This window comes from Sinocyclocheilus anshuiensis, unplaced genomic scaffold (assembly GCF_001515605.1).
Source record: "Sinocyclocheilus anshuiensis isolate Anshui unplaced genomic scaffold, SAMN03320099.WGS_v1.1 scaffold190, whole genome shotgun sequence".
NCBI classification, from domain to species: Eukaryota; Metazoa; Chordata; class Actinopteri; order Cypriniformes; family Cyprinidae; genus Sinocyclocheilus; species Sinocyclocheilus anshuiensis.
The window spans coordinates 2059477-2077695 of NW_015547663.1; the positions used below are offsets into that span (position 1 = coordinate 2059477).

The 18219-nt window shown below is 38.5% G+C and overlaps 1 protein-coding gene across 1 annotated transcript in view; it reads left to right on the plus strand.

Moving 5' to 3' along the window:
* The window catches only part of rbfox3a (RNA binding fox-1 homolog 3a), a 451725-nt gene that overhangs the window by 424386 nt on the left and 9120 nt on the right, over positions 1-18219 (plus strand). Inside the window, exons 11-15 of the mRNA XM_016504819.1 lie at positions 516-569; positions 8166-8298; positions 8767-8806; positions 13989-14053; positions 17723-17801. Of these exons, the coding sequence (XP_016360305.1) occupies positions 516-569; positions 8166-8298; positions 8767-8806; positions 13989-14053; positions 17723-17801 (371 nt within the window). The remainder of the gene's footprint in view (positions 1-515; positions 570-8165; positions 8299-8766; positions 8807-13988; positions 14054-17722; positions 17802-18219) is intronic.

Sequence of the window (18219 nt, forward strand, 5' to 3'; positions counted from 1 at the left end):
CCTGAGCTCTTCCACTGGTGCTCATTCCTTCAGACTGCAATGGAGAGAGAGACAGAGAGGGAGAACAAAATAATCAAATATATCAGCAGTAGTGTAGACCCCCCAGCTCTACTTCAGTCACAGCCAATGGGGAGTGAGAGGAGGCTATTTTACAGCCCCCATCTATCACTGACAGCACACCGGACAGCACTCACCACTCTCTTGCTCTCTGTCTCTCATTCTCCCTCTCCCTTTCGCATCCTATATTGCTCGCACTCTTCCGAATGCCCCAATATTGCCACCCCCTAACTCCTTCAACTTAATGTCGCCTTAAATATTTTCCTGTCATATCACATCTTCTCCTCTCCCTCCTCCTCCTTTTCTTTTGTTCTTTCTTCCGAGTCTCTACAGTTTCTTTTCAAATTCCCGCCAGTTCCTTGAATTAATTGGCGAAAGATCGAGAAACAAACACTCCACAGGTCAAGGCGATAAGCATTCGCAGCTAATTCTCTCTTCCCCTGTGTATTCCTCTACAGGCTGGAAGCTGAATCCAGTGGTGGGAGCTGTCTATGGTCCTGAATTTTATGCAGGTAAACTGCATTTGAGTGTTGTGGTCACAGGGCCCTCGCTCGGATACTTACTTTGATTCACTGTTCGTCAGATATGCTTTGATTTCTAGATCAAATTCAGACACAGGCGCTTCAGAGAGACACTTAAGAAATGATTTTAAATCGCGGCCCAGTTCTCCCATCCCACACGGTGCATTTGACAATGCGATAATCAGTCAGGCCATCATTTCCCACTGAGATGAAACAGTGGTACGGACTGTTTTCTGAACCGCAGATTAGGAGCTGTCTTTGTTTGACTGACTTTTTGTCTTTTTGTGCTGTTGTTTGCCCTCTCGGTCTTTGATTTCTTTATTGCCCTGAGTTCTTTGAGCCCTTTGCATCCTAATGAGGGGTAAATGGTATTACAGTATTTCATTTGGAAGAAGTGCTGAGCACATAGCAGCTCTTTAACGGCCTGCCTTTTTGCTCATTAGACTAAAATCTGTTCATTTCAGGACAGCTTTACAGCAAAACTCTAAATAACCATCGGTGACAGAAAGCAGTCGTTTATCATTTTTATCTGACTTTTTCCCCCTCCCTTTCCTCCCTCCCTCCTTTGATTCTGGCATGCATAAACGCACAATCCAACGCAGCCATTACACGAATCGAATGCGTGTGATGTGCATATGTACCGCACGTAAAAATGCAAATATGCTAAGCAATCCGGTGCTTGTAAAATGTTTATGCATGCTTTGACCCCTAAGTATGCTCTGAAACATGCATGTGATTCCTTCTCTAATCGCAACAAATACACCTCCATGCCTCCCATGTGAACATACACCTTCCCAAAACATCCCATCAAATCAGATTTACCCTGGTCCGGCACTTCAGCGGCTTGGCTCGGGGAGCCGGTGTCGCTTGATTTATTGGATGCTAATTTTTCAAGTCGTCTTAACATGCCTCTAAAGTTCGCCAAGCCTAAACGACACCATATGCCTCCTCTGTTCCCTGGGGGGCGACCGGTGGAGAAGCGACAAAATGGAAATAAGATATAGATTTCGCTTACTAAATAAGGAACCTTCCGGAATGGCTGAAACGGATGCCCACGTGTTGCCCCTCGTTTCCCTCCCACCGTTCAAAAAAGAGGGAAGCTTTCACGTGAAATAATTATGACTGCATTTAATGTACTTTGTTGGGGGAGGGGGCGGTGCTGAAATCGAATGTAAAGGTGATTAATCACTGTTTATCAGTCCGAGTTTCTGTGCGGGAGATCAGCGGAATTGGGCACCATAAATCGTGCGCTGCTGACAGCGCACTCCGTCTCCATTCGTCCGGGTGCTACAGGTTTATTGTCCTCAAATCCCATTCAGGAGAATGACTGATGAGGGCCGCCGACTGCCTGCTTTTAACCTCTTCCAGGGAAGTCGGGCTTCTCTCTTCCCCGTAAGACTCCATCCCTGGCTCTCATTTCTCCACTCCTCTAGCTTTTCACAGCCTTCTCTCGACATATATCGCTAATTCTATTTCTCTCTTCATCTAAGCCTGGGGTGTTTTCCATCTGCCCTTTTCTTACTCACTCACTCTATCTTTAAATCTCAATATCTTCCTTCTCTCGTCTTCCCTCAGTCTCTCTCTCTCTCTCCCTCAGGCTCTTAACTAGCACTCTGTAGCCAAAGCCAAATTAGAGATGCAGATGCGAGGCTGAGGCGCTAACCGTGCACGGGAAACTTAATTGTGTAATCTTAGGGTCATTTTTCCTAACTTGCTCAGTCCGAACGGGCAGCACGTGCATGAAGGCACAGAAAACATAATATTGATTGATTGACAGCTCTCTCAGCCAGTGAATTCGGTCCATGGCAGCATGTTGAGACAAACGCAGCCAATAAGATTAAAATGCAAAGTAGAGAGCAAGAAATTTTCATGTTTTAAATAAAGATGATAAAATATTTTCAGGGATGTTTGGTTCCAGGCCATGTGTGTCTGATCCAGAAAAATCATTGGCTCAAAACGTACTGTACACAAGTACGTAAACCCAGACAGTTTTATTTCAACACAAGTACTCACTGCATTCTCAGTGTTGCCACGAGAGGGAGCTATAGCGGGCATTAGCTAGCTGCCGCCTTCTACGTTTATACAGTCTACTACTGTCATGGCAGAACTCTGAGAATCAATTTGAGCAATTTAATTAGTTACATTAATTAGATACATAGGTAAACTCATAAAATGTTATAACTAGCTATTAGAATGACAACACATCCAGTTGAAAGGGAAAGTTCACCCCAAAATGAAAATTTTGTCATCATTTACTTACCCTCAAGTCGTTTCAAACCTGTATGAGTTTCTTTCTTGTGTTGAACATAAAAGAAGATATTTGAAGATTGCTGGTAATCAAACAGTTGATGGAAGTCACTACTATGGAAGTCAGTGGGGACCAACAACATGTGGTTCTTCAAAAAAAAATCTTCAGAATATCTTCTTTTGTGTTCAACATAAGAAAGAAACTCATACAGGTTTGGAACGACATGAGGGTGAGTAAATGATGACAAGATTTTAATTTTGGGGTGAATTATTCCTTTAATAACATCCCTTAAATGAGGTCTATGGTTGACACAAACTCGAGATAATTTCATGTTTTATCCTACAACATAAAATGCATAAGTAATACCCCATGAGTGTTTTTTTTTTTACGTTTTTTATGTTTCTTAAAGAAAGTGGTTGCTAATGCTGAGGATATTAAATGTCATCATCCTGAACATAAGAACTACTCACTAGTCCACTTTTACAGCCTTGTTGTGTTCATGCTCACGCTCTTGTAAACTACTCTAACTCAAACTCGGAAACTCAGAAATAAAGATATTTTTACTTACTTGTAGATTGTATTTAGGCTTCAAAATTTGTAAAAGTTGTGTTCATTTGTAAAGATTATGTTGATGAACACAGCATGTAAGAATCATAAACTTGCAAACTCTGCAGTATTTCAAAAGACAATGGAAAAAAAATCCTATGGCTTTTTGTAGAGGGAATCAGAGTGATGCTCACTTCCAAATTGATCTTCAAAAATGCGTCATCCCTTCAGCACTTTAACTTTAGCGCCCCCTAGGTTTATTACCACGACTACACCCCAAAAACGTAACAACTTGAAGTATGCAAATATTAAGTATATTCAAGCATTCACATCTCTGTTGCACACTTGTGTAGAGTACATTTGGGGCCTTATATTGAAGCACTTAATGGTGCACCTATGTGTGTGCACTTCTTTAAAAGAGCTGGAGCATTGTGGGCATTTTGCGCTTTTTCAATTATAAAACCACTCAAATAGATCCATAATTTAAATTAAGCAGTCTAATTACAATATTAGAAGTATCGGGGGAGGCAAAAAACTCCCTTTAGTCTAGCAATGGTGTAATTTTCCTCATGATATGGGTTTATCGGTGGTCTGATTATCTAAAGACGTTTCACAATAGCACGCAGTCTGAGAGAGGCCCTCACCCGGCGATTTCCAGCCGCACCGTATTAAAGGAGCCACTCTTGCAGTAAATGAAAGAGTCCCAAAGGGGTAGGGGATGTAATTGCCCCCACACCTTCATCCAGACAGCCCAACGGGACGCTTTCCAGCACTAGAGATGCCCCTGTGTAAACCCAGATAGATGCAGCAATGTGTCAGCGTCCTTATCAGTTTAAACTGTAGATGTGCAGATGTGAAGGGTTTCAACCCTCTCCACCTTCTCTTGTGTTGAAATAACAGGGGCGCACGAGGGCTACAAGGATTTATGCTCACGTACACTTTTGCCGTTGTGTGTTTCGGAGGCTTTATGGAGTGTCATAACTGGCTGTAATGATTTATGGCTTATTATTGAATCGGTGCTGCGTGCAGACCCATAGCTCATTATGAGATTACATTTATGTACGTCATGGCACACATAATGTACACACACAAAATCAAAGAAAATATAAGAGCATTGCCCATGACTGGAATTTGGGATAAATTGACCATGGCCTGGCATATATCAGAGACGACCACTGTTTGGCATATTAACACCGACTCTATAGCTTAAAAGGGACAAATTAAAATGTCAACGGCTCTGCGCTATATCAAAACGAAAGAGCAAACGCCTTACCTTCAGCCATCTGTCTTTCTTTTTCTTCTGATGAAGGGCCGTGCCGTACCTCTCCAACACTGATTGGTGTGTCGCATACAAGAGGTTTTATTGTTTGTTTGTTTGTCTGAGAGGAGATAACAGAGTCAAAGGGAAATTATACCAGCACTTGCGAATCCCCAGGGCCAAAAGTTTGCTGAATGTGAATCGAAGAAGTCTTTACACCAAGGCAGTGTGCTAAATATAGTATATACATACATATATGTGCTTAAAATAAACCCAGCTGACCTCATTAAAAGTGGTAACTTTGACACATATTGACTACTAACTGAGTGCTGCTTGGCTGATGTCTGTACAGTAATGATCAGGAGGAGGCACAGGTTTTGTTTGGGGACATGAAATAACTGAAGAGGGCTGTCCTGCTCCTCTGAGACGCAGGGTAGACAGCGATAGTGTCATCGGTGCATAAATGAGAAAGAGAGCTTTGTGGGCTGTATTGCTGGGCTGGGTTTTGCTTGCAAAGTACTATGGGTAATTATGGCGCTGTCATTGACTCATCAGGGCCATACTCAGTGAAGGTTAAAGAGAGGCTTGGGTGTAACATGTTCTTGATTTCACTTCTTTTTTTTTTTTTTTTTACTGTTTTGCTCATTTTCCTGATGTTGTCTTTTTATTATGTAGGTTTTTCTATAATTCTCAAATATGTTTTTCTAATGTCTCGTTCTCTCTATTATTTGGGTGAATCTCACACTCTCAAACCTGTCAAGAACATGCACAGGTCATATGTCACAAAACATTATGTGCAAATGAATGGAACTGCACACTTAGAAAATTCCAATAAACAGGATTTAAATAGAGAGTAATGTTTTCCAACATCCAGCTCCTTCTCAATCTGAGATGTGCAGTTTACTTTAGATTTTTGTGCTGTTTTTCGGATCCTGCCCCAGTATTTATCTATTTTTTTGATGTGCCTGCATTCTTTTGTCAATAAATGAATAAATGTTTGAAGAAAACAAACACTGTGTAAGATCATTAAGATTTAAATCAAAATTTTATTTTCTATATGTTCTTTGTAATACCAGAAATCTCATTCTTATTAAATCTTAAAAATAAATAGTACTTGCTATACTTCTATTAATTAATGCTGAATTAAATTAAAAATTAAGTAAACATGCTCATTAAGTAAAACATGGATGCAAGAAAAAATAACAAAGCAAAAAATTTAAATATATATGTTTTTATTTTTTTTTTTTTTATTTTGGGGTAAAATGTAGTCTGAAATTTAGTCTGTTTAAAAAGGGTTAATATTTTACAATAAAGTTCATTAGTTAACATTAGTTAACAACTTTAGTTAACATGAACTAAGAATGAACAATCCTTCTACAGCATTTATTAATCTTAGTTAATTTCAATTTCAACATTTACTAATGCATTATTAAAATTGAAAGTTGTGAACATTAACATTAGTTAATGGACTGTGAATTAACATGAATTAACGATGAACGACTGTATTTTCATTAACTAACATTAACAAAGATTAATAAAGACTGTAATAAATGTATACTTCATTATTCGTTCATTTTAGTTAATACATTAACTTACATGAACTAATGGAACCTTATTGTAAAGTGTCACTAAAAAGTGTATTAATACTTAAAGTCGTCCAGTCAGATTAGAGGTTGTGAAACTGAGAAAGAGCTTTCCATTTTTATGTGCAATATCCATCTAATGGATTGCGGGCAGTCTGCGGGTATCTGTGGCTGAGACTGTGTGAAATGTGACCTGGACATGTTTTCACCTATTTATTGTTACACACACTGTTTCAAGTTTCATTCTGTCTGTTTCACTTTCACATCCGTGTATGTTTCCTTAACATGCATAAAGCCTGATTCTCTCTCTCTGTCTCTCAACTCTCTGCCACCTCCCCCAGTCTTGACCCTGAGTTGTCCCTGCTCTCCTTTAGGCTGGGTCTGGCCCCAGTGGTGGCGAGAGACTGGGGAAGTGTGTGGGGGGAGAGAGATGAGGCATGGCTCCAGCCTGTGATTGCATCTCTAAACAATCCTCTCCATCTGCTCTCTCAGCCCCGCGTGCCAGCACCTTGTGTCTCACCTACAACAGCCTACCATCTCCCCGCCTCGCACACACGCCTCCAGAGCAGGAGAGCAGCCAGACACACTCACACACACCCCACGCTCAAGCTTTCAGAGATAACCACAATAGAGAGGCTTCCCCAGACAAGGGATGCTTTAGCGTTTCGTTCTCCAGGTGCTCAGATTAATGCTAAGTATTCAGTTGATAAAACCTGGAAATTTTATTTTAGAGCAGTGTGGTGCTTCCCATTTGGTGTGGATTATTTTAAAGAATTTTGCATATTGTTGGGCCTGTGTTGTTTATGCTCTCATTTAATTATTCATGGTAACTTAATTATTGCGTCAGATGCACAATATATCTGTGCCACACTTGATAGCACAGAAGTTGATATTAGTGTTTTGGGGTTTTTTTAGATTACTTTTGCCATCATGTAATGATCACTAAAGCTTCATCTTTAAAAACTCTGAAAATTTAAAAAATATTTAATAATACTGTTAAATGTAATCTTTAGCATGGATATCCAATTTTCATACTGTACATTATAATGTTGTCCTCCTAAATTTCCCTAATATAGCATTTACATCGTTTTTTTTTTATGTAGAAAATTTTAGTGTTAATATAGATCATATATTTTTTTATTAATTTAATATATTTATTTTTAAAATATGTATTATTTTAATTGAATTTTAAATATGTTCATTTAATATTTATTTTAATAATATTTTAATATACATTTTTAATTATCTGTCATTAACATGAAAATAAATATCAGCCAGAATTTTAATATTGATGAATCAGTTGATCCACAAGTAACTTGCAATTGTATATTCCAGCCACAAATGTTGGCAGTAAGCCCAGAAATCCATATTTGTCATTTGTTTCATATTTTTATTAACTTAATATATTTATTTTAATATTTGTATTGTAATTTTATGTTATTTATTTTTAACATACTATTTTAATATATTTATTATAATATTTTAATGTAACTCCAATATTGATTGTTTATCAATTATCTGCCATAACAAGAAACTAATTAACAGCTTGTCACTTCCTCCACAAGTAACGTGCAATTTTATGTTTCAACCATATCATCAGAAATCTCAGAATTCAATAGTGCACCTTTAATAAATATCACCTTTTGATTTTGAATGACATTTTTGTTTTACTTCTGGAGGATAAACACACTTTTAACTGTATCAGGTTGCCACAAATCTGGGTCCTGAAGCAAAACCATTTGAGAATCACTGGCTGCATCATGCTGCCATGCTTGATGTGTTGTGCCAAAATGACACACCGTTTGACATCCGTCGGAGTTGTTTTAAAGCATCACATTTTAGGATGACAGTGTGTTGTCACACTACCAACTGAAAGCCGATTGGCAGTGACAGGTGTGCCTCTTAGAAGCAAAAGGTTATGTCACCTTCTTTCTTCTCTCCTTTTCTTCCAGTGACAGGCTTCCCCTATCCCACCACAGGGGCGACGGTGGCTTACAGGGGCGCCCACTTGAGAGGCAGAGGTCGTGCCGTCTACAACACGTTCCGCGCCGTACCTCCACCCCCTCCCATTCCTGCTTACGGAGCGTGAGTACCCCTTCACCCAGAACATACACATACAGCATCTGCAAATGGCTCGCTTTGTTTCCATCCAAGCCTGAGGCCGTTATTAGATAAAATTCAGCACTTAAAAGTGCTCTTATCAAAGGGCCATTTTCGCATTATATGTGCTACCGCCTTAACCTGCAACATGACCGCTTGATGGCTATAAAGTGCGTTACACTCTAATGGCGTGCCCTACCGGTTTTCCCCAGTGACAAGACAGAGCAAAGCCCATTATAAAGCAACATTGTTTTTCTCTAAGCACAGAAAATGGCCGTCTTTCCTAATCTGCTCAATTTTTTCCCTTCCTCACAGTCTGGAGTGCATTGTTTTGTCTGCTGAATGAATGCATCACTGCATAATTTCTTTTCTTTTCTATACAGCGCTAAGAAACTCCATGGATGTTCGGCACTGATGTATTGTGTTTTGTTATTTCTTGTTGTGTTTTTGCAGTGTGGTTTACCAAGATGGCTTCTACGGTGCTGAGATCTATGTGAGTATGCTCTGTTTTTCCCCATTCCAATGCTTTTTCCACTGTTTCTGTAAAAGAATGCAACGTTGAGGACATGGCGCTCATGTAGCTCACGTTCAGCTGGTGTTGAATCTTTCATAAGGCCAAGGGTCAGCCCAGGTCACCATGTGCAAATCCACCAGGATGGCCGTTTGTGGTGTACTAAAAGCCTTGTTGGCATCCCTTGTGCATACCGTTACATGGCACAATGAAATCGCACATGGCTCAACCACTTCCAGCTTGGCTTCCTTTGAAGCCTGTAGATAATCTCTATGTGGAATACAGTGTGGAATGAACCAAAAACGAACCCCCCTATGCACTTAACATCTCATTCTTCCACATTTTATCTCCACCGCTGCTAGGTTTTGCTCTAAGTGGGTGGAAAATCATGCCTGATCAAGTTGATGAAGTTGACGTTACAGTGTTTTTGTTTTAATTTATGGCACGCCTTACCGGATCAGTGTTTGATCCGCCTTTCCCTCAGCTTCCATTTAAATATAGCCCAAAGGCCTCACGCTACAGCCCGAGATTGTGCCCAGGCCCTATTGTTTTTGACAGGCCGTCAGAACGTATTAGTCAGTCAGGTGATCAGAGAGCGTGCCTCCCCCTCCCAGGATTATTTCACTGCATGAAAAATGGAAATTAATTCAACATTTAGATCTAAAACAAGACAAATGAACGTCAACGTAACTGCAATGCCTTTACCTGGCTTGCACGATAGTATGTTTGCCGCCAAGTTTGCAAACTCGTAGCCAGGTCCGTGGCTACAGTCCCAGATAGATCTCATAACGGTCGAACGGATTTTGACGAATGCACGTAGTACTTTTGCTTGCCAATAAAGTTTAGATAACTTATGAAGGAATAGTTAAAGTAAAGATTACTCACTCTCATGTTATTCCAAACCTGTATGCTGAATATTTAATCGATCTTCACCATGTAACTTGATGTTTTCTTCACATACAATGACAGTTTGTAGTGATCAGGTGCTGTCAAGCTCTAAAAGAGCACTGATAATGTAGTCCTTAAGACTCATATTCAATATATACACTACCGCTCAAAAATCTGGTGTCAGTAAGATTTAAAATAATCAAAATAACACTTTTATTCACCTAGGATGCATTACATTGTCTGTAAATACACTTATAATGTTGCAAAATATTTCTATTTCAAATAAATGCTTACTGTTTTTTTATTACGTTCTATTCCATCAAAGAATCCTGAAATCAAAAATGTATCACGGGTTTCATAAAATACTGAGCAGAACAACTGTTTTCAACATTGATAATAATAAGAAATGTTTCTTGAGCACCAAATCAGCATATTAGAATGATTTCTGAAGGATCATGTGACACTGAAGACTGGAGTAATGATGCTGAAAATTCAGCTTTGCCATCACAGGAATAAATTACATTTTAAGTTATTTTAATTAGCAAAAATATTTAACAATATTTACTGTATTTTTGATCTTTTAAACTTTTAAACAACACTGTATAAGCCTTACAAAGTGACTTTGTGTAATGAAAAGTTGTAAATTAAGTCATTATTCACTGGTTTTCTTCAACTCTGCTGTGAATCTCAAATATGCCTTTAATGGTGCAGGTTGGACATCAGTAACCTTAAACATTACTGGTTTTCAAATGTCTCCTAACCAAATGCCAAAATGTCAAGTATGAGATTTTACAGTGTTTTTATGGCAGGCAATGATCAAAATCTTGAAAAAGTATTATTTTTAATATTTATTTTATTTTATTATTTTTTTTATTATTATTTTTTGGAACAGGTTTGGAACGACATGAAGCTGAGTAATTAATGACATAAATATCATATGTGGTTGATCTATTCCTTTAAATCCATCTGTGTGAGCCGGAATTAGGAAGCTGTAACTTCTACAGAATCCATGTACACAATCTTCTGTGACCTGATTTTTCTTCGACTCCAGTAGCTAAACATTTGATCTTAGCAGAGTAGCACCGGACATTAATCCCGAGCTGAAAAATAAATGAGAGCATCTATAATTTAGCATGCAGTCCTGTATCTGTGATGCCTCAGTCCTGCGTCCTGCACGGCACCACGATTATTCACATAATGTACCAGTGATGTCAGCGTGCAAAAATAACAAAGAGCGAAGAGCGGTTTCATTAAAACAGACACTTCAATAAACACCCCAGCCACTTAGATACTCGCTCACAGCAAATAAATACCCCGTTGTTTAAAGCTTGGCATGTTTGGAGTGTAAGCATTCACAAAACGTCACCCCGAGAAAACGCTCGGTTCTTGCGGCTAACAGTCTCAGCTAATGTCATTTGATGCTGCTTACAACGCGCCTATTAATAGCTAGCTTGAATGGAGCAATTAATAGCTTTGTCAGATGTCATCTAATGCTTATACAAGCAATATTTAGTGTTGTCTTGTGCCGTTCTCCAGCCATGGATGAGCACGTTGTTTGTGTCAAGACCGCACCCCTGGGCATCGAGCCAGGAGACTCGTATTGGCCAGGTGTTTTTGTTTTAATTTATGGCACGCCTTACCGGATCAGTGTTTGATCCGCCTTTCCCTCAGCTTCCATTTAAATATAGCCCAAAGGCCTCACGCTACAGCCCGAGATTGTGCCCAGGCCCTATTGTTTTTGACAGGCCGTCAGAACGTATTAGTCAGTCAGGTGATCAGAGAGCGTGCCTCCCCCTCCCAGGATTATTTCACTGCATGAAAAATGGAAATTAATTCAACATTTAGATCTAAAACAAGACAAATGAACGTCAACGTAACTGCAATGCCTTTACCTGGCTTGCACGATAGTATGTTTGCCGCCAAGTTTGCAAACTCGTAGCCAGGTCCGTGGCTACAGTCCCAGATAGATCTCATAACGGTCGAACGGATTTTGACGAATGCACGTAGTACTTTTGCTTGCCAATAAAGTTTAGATAACTTATGAAGGAATAGTTAAAGTAAAGATTACTCACTCTCATGTTATTCCAAACCTGTATGCTGAATATTTAATCGATCTTCACCATGTAACTTGATGTTTTCTTCACATACAATGACAGTTTGTAGTGATCAGGTGCTGTCAAGCTCTAAAAGAGCACTGATAATGTAGTCCTTAAGACTCATATTCAATATATACACTACCGCTCAAAAATCTGGTGTCAGTAAGATTTAAAATAATCAAAATAACACTTTTATTCACCTAGGATGCATTACATTGTCTGTAAATACACTTATAATGTTGCAAAATATTTCTATTTCAAATAAATGCTTACTGTTTTTTTATTACGTTCTATTCCATCAAAGAATCCTGAAATCAAAAATGTATCACGGGTTTCATAAAATACTGAGCAGAACAACTGTTTTCAACATTGATAATAATAAGAAATGTTTCTTGAGCACCAAATCAGCATATTAGAATGATTTCTGAAGGATCATGTGACACTGAAGACTGGAGTAATGATGCTGAAAATTCAGCTTTGCCATCACAGGAATAAATTACATTTTAAGTTATTTTAATTAGCAAAAATATTTAACAATATTTACTGTATTTTTGATCTTTTAAACTTTTAAACAACACTGTATAAGCCTTACAAAGTGACTTTGTGTAATGAAAAGTTGTAAATTAAGTCATTATTCACTGGTTTTCTTCAACTCTGCTGTGAATCTCAAATATGCCTTTAATGGTGCAGGTTGGACATCAGTAACCTTAAACATTACTGGTTTTCAAATGTCTCCTAACCAAATGCCAAAATGTCAAGTATGAGATTTTACAGTGTTTTTATGGCAGGCAATGATCAAAATCTTGAAAAAGTATTATTTTTAATATTTATTTTATTTTATTATTTTTTTTATTATTATTTTTTGGAACAGGTTTGGAACGACATGAAGCTGAGTAATTAATGACATAAATATCATATGTGGTTGATCTATTCCTTTAAATCCATCTGTGTGAGCCGGAATTAGGAAGCTGTAACTTCTACAGAATCCATGTACACAATCTTCTGTGACCTGATTTTTCTTCGACTCCAGTAGCTAAACATTTGATCTTAGCAGAGTAGCACCGGACATTAATCCCGAGCTGAAAAATAAATGAGAGCATCTATAATTTAGCATGCAGTCCTGTATCTGTGATGCCTCAGTCCTGCACGAGCTCTGGCACCACGATTATTCACATAATGTACCAGTGATGTCAGCGTGCAAAAATAACAAAGAGCGGAGCTACGTTTCATTAAAACAGACACTTCAATAAACACCCCAGCCACTTAGATACTCGCTCACAGCAAATAAATACCCCGTTGTTTAAAGCTTGGCATGTTTGGAGTGTAAGCATTCACAAAACGTCACCCCGAGAAAACGCTCGGTTCTTGCGGCTAACAGTCTCAGCTAATGTCATTTGATGCTGCTTACAACGCGCCTATTAATAGCTAGCTTGAATGGAGCAATTAATAGCTTTGTCAGATGTCATCTAATGCTTATACAAGCAATATTTAGTGTTGTCTTGTGCTGTTCTCCAGCCACGGATGAGCACGTTGTGTGTGTCAAGACCGCTCCCCTGGGCATCGAGCCAGGAGACTCGTATTGGCCAGCCACATTAATTAAAAGGCCCCTTCAATAGCTTCAGCCAAATCTTCCATTTGGTTCATTCGCAGTAAGCAAACATTGACTGATTTTAATTGTTTATACCAGATTGCCACTTACCATGCTGATCGATAGTTGCCCAGCCCTGCCATTTCAATTGATGGGATTGATGCACACTGGAAAGACAAGCCGTTGGTTGCACCGCTATTGCTGCACTCAGCGTAGATAAGTGAAGACGCTCAGATGGTTCGCTTTCGGACTCGGGCTGATCATCTATGTCGAGATCTATATGAAGAGCTAATGCAGTCAATCTGACAATTCCCCATTAAACAAAAAGGCTTCACAAAAAGCTGTATTGGCAAACTAAATACCACCTAAATCACTCAGCGTTGATTTTAGTGAGCATTGACAGGGCTTTTCAGCAGCACTCTTAAGGTTGTAACTGAGCTTTTGGGATTCACTGCATTGTTAGGATCTGCAAAGAGATGGGATAATGTATGAACAGTCCAGTTGTATTGTGGACAGATGGTTCTAAAAATTTCATGTCACCGATGCCCTGCTGTATGCATGTGTCTGACGGATGCCCTTATGTAATTGACAGGGTGGCTATGCAGCATACAGATATGCCCAACCAGCCGCAGCAGCTGCAGCGGCCTACAGTGACAGGTAAGAGTCTTGTGCTTTCTGTCTGTCTTTCATCACTTAGTTGATGCTTCAAGAGCCAATTAAAACAACACTGGTTATTTGGGTCTATCTAAATGCAGTTTTTGACAAAACTTTTCACTGAGATATCAAAGAGTGAACTATTTCTTAATACTCTAATCGAAACCAGTTGAGGTGAGGAAAATCACAATTTTTGAATACGAATGGAACCAGCTATCCAGGTTCAGAGACAATTAAAAAAAAATACAAAAATGTATTTTTCAGGCTGCTGAGGTTAATGCAGAAAAAAAGAAATGAAGCAAAAAGAAAAAAAAATGAATATTGACAAAGAATTCGTTTTGGCTTCCACACAGTGATAGTATAAAAGCCATTTATTTAGACTTGGAAATAAAATAAAATAATTATATTGCAATTGCAATAATTATATAGTATAAATGGATGTTTATACATGAAATTATATAAGTGCTTTTAGATAAAAAGTCCTACCCTGTTTCAAAAAGAAATCTGTTAATATACTGTAAGAAAAAAATGCATTAATCAAGCCACTTCTTTGGGTCTTACCTCATTATTTGACAAATTTAGATTAAAATCATTAACCTTTCTCTGATTTCAAAGAATGATGGTTATGAGGAAGCAGACCATGGATTTTAAGGCCTGGCAGGACATTATGCACTGCAACTTTGAACTGCATTTGAGTTCTGAAGTCATTCTGAAAAGTGTTTTCCTCCGCCCTGAAAGCCCGGTATGAGTTTACAGATCTGCTCTCTTATTGAACTGGGTTAAATTAGATCATTTAGACTTTGCTTCCCTATCTTTGATACACTCTCGCCCTTTAAACTTGAATTCAACCTGAATTTCCGTAACCACTTAGCTTACTCACTTCAGGCCACAGGGTTGAGTGTGTATGTGTGTGTGAAGACGAAGGTGGTGCAGGGTTGTCAGTAATTTATCCAGGACCTGTGGGGACCCTGTCAGGTTGGATCAGGCCAGGCACTGGTTTAATCTAGGCAAGATTGAGCGTGTCAGTGCCGATAAGGCACGGCCCTGCCTGCCAGCCTGAAGAGCCCAGATAATGTAAGATTTATCAGAGCCAAGCACAGATCCACATCAGAGCAGGTGACAAGACTGGCATTCCACCGCACTTATATCAGCCCCCTTCCCGCATCCCCTCTTTCACTCCAACTCTCCGTTTCTCTCTCTAGCTCTTTCTGCATCGCTTGTCGTTCAGTGCCTTGCTTTCACATAAGCCAGCTCTGCATTTCGCTCTCTAATTTGATATGTCATGGCAGAGAGGTTTTAAAAGTAAGTGTTTAAATGACACAGACTCCTGAACTCACCTCTTAAGAGAGTATTAATTCTCTTATCATTTACTCACGCAACTTTCTTTCTTCTGCTGAACACAAAAGAAGATATTTTGAAGATTTTTTCAAACGTTTTTGTCCATACTATCAAAGTCAGTGGAGTTCAAAATAACATTAGATTCCATTGACTTCCATTGTATGAACAAAAACAAACACTGGGACATTTTTCAAAATATATTCTTTTGTGTTCCCCAGATGAATGAAAGTCATATGGGATTGGAGCAACAGAATGATGAAAGAATTTTTAATTTGCATAGCCTTCCTTTTAAAAAAAGATTGCTTAAAGGGATAGTTAACACAAAAATGAATGATTTTGTGTTTCATCTCATGTTGTTCCAAACCTGTATAAATTTTTCTTCTGCAGAACATAAAGGAAGATACTTTGAAAAATTTATTTTTTGTCAATACAATGGAGGTAAATAGTCACCAAAACTGTATGGTTATGAAAATGTTTCACACACAGGAAAAACAAAATGGTGTAGAAGCAATTTTCATTCAGAAAATGTTAGCAAATAACACATTGAATTAAACATGAAATTTTGAAATAGAAAAACTGAAATAGTATTTTGTTGTAAAACATACTACAATAATCTTTATTTACAACTACGTAAAAATCTTTTTTACACTGCAGTATCTTCTTTTGTGTCCCTCAAAAGAAAGAAAGTCACAGAAGATGAGTAAATGATGACAGTATTTTCATTTTTAGGTGAACTATCACTTAATTATCAAGTGGAAACCACTTTAAAGGAGAAAAATCACTCTTTTTGAATACAACTGGAACTAGCTATCCAGGGTTACTTTGGAGTGGGTCATTCCCGCTGCCCGGGTTAAGCTGCAGGTTAAGTAGCCCGGCCCGGCTGGAGTGTTACGGGGATTCCCAGCCACCCTCGTCTGCACTGTCTGTCACAAGCAGTTAAAATCCCCTCCGCTCGGCTCTCGCACCCCACTGAGCTGGCCTGACCTTTGATGTTGTAATAATCCCGGACGACAAAAACCTGGTCAGATCCGATAGTATTTCCATATGTAATAGCATGTCTAGGCCCAGGATTTCCCCCCTCTCTCCTCTTTTCTCCTCTCTCAGTCTGTGCCCTCGGCACCCCGCTCGGCCTGCCTTATCTGCTCCCCGCAGGCCCTCATTTGCAAGCGTGTGTTTGTAGGGAAAGTCAACAAATGAAGGAGGGAAGTGCTGGGGGTTAATAAATAAATAAAGGAAGAAGTAAGGCCCATCTTGGAGGAATTAGTTCCAAATCGGTACCAATGAAAAGAGTCAGAGAACTCCACCACCGCCACCAGCCCTGTGCCTCTTTACAGTGCAGCCTGGGTAAACAAGAGAGGGCAAAGGAGCATGAAAAGGATAAAGAGAGCTGTGAACATAAACTCTCTGCCTCCTTCACTCGATTTTTTAATGCACATGCACAACAACACAAAATCCAAAGCATCCATACATCTCTTTCCTTGCTGGGTCCTTCCTGTTCTGCAGTACTTTTAGAACTTTTAATGATACATATTTGTGTAATCATATTTCAAATAAGAGTATCAATGAATAGCATAAACCATCACAGAATTGATCAAATCCTTTGCTAAAAATGATTGATTTTTGTGCTATTTCTTTTTCCACCAAAATTTTGTCACTTCCTGGTCGCTTTTGATAGTTTAAAGGGATTATAACACGAAAAATAAATTATATAGAAAGTATAAATAGAAAGTAATGTTGAGAACATAAAAAAACAATTACACAACATTTTGATTAGAGGATTTCTTTTTAAAAAATGGCAACATAAACTCAAACAAAGGTAATAAAATTATTTTAGATTCACCCCAATGTTCACTTAATTGTTATGTTGTGATAAAAGAATGCTCAAATAATTTTCATCTTTTAAAATTATGAGTTTAATATTTTATCCAGTATGATAGGGATATAAAAGTGTACCACATGTTAGAAATGAGCGTGCAATGCTGCTGTTGGTTCTTCATTTCTGTTTTCCATTTTCTTGTCTTTTCTACTCTGCTGTTTTTCGGTGTCTTCTCCCTCTCTGACCAATATAACTTTTACCACATGCTCATAAGATAAAATACTTTTACTCCAAAACAATAACAGAGCACCTATCACTTTTAACACACTCTTACCTTTATACCGTGTATTTATGGCAAGCCAGTGATTGCATTTTTATCAGACAAAAAGAAAGCGAGGGCAAGAGAGAGGGAGGAATGGTGTAGTGATAATGGATCTAGTTCAAATGAACAGCGTTCACTGGAGCATACCATCTTCTCGAAGCTTCAATGCCCTCTCCGTTTCTTCCTTTTCCTGCAGCTATGGAAGAGTCTATGCAACAGCAGACCCTTATCACCACACGATTGGACCTGCAGCCACGTACAGCGTAGGCACTATGGTGAGTCTAGAAACGTGATGCATGAAATATTCATCCATGCCCTAACATTACACAGACCCAAGCACCCCAACAACATACAAGGCAGAGTCCAATGTAACTATAATAATGCTGAACGCTATAACTGTGCATTCTGTTCAATCTAATTGAATTATGAATAGTATAATTGTAAATATTATAGTACTGATTGAAGGATGTGCTGTGAGCTGAAGATATGTAGTTGGGGTGGCTGAAGTCTTTAATATTGTACATGATCATATTCAGGGTCCAAAATGACCAGCCATAAATTTGCTTTATTTATGCATACATTATATGTAATACATTTTTTTTAAATAAAGAAATAATAAATAAAAACATATACAATATGATTTTATTGCTCTTTTTGTACATATGTATTAGAACAACAACAAAAAAACTAACA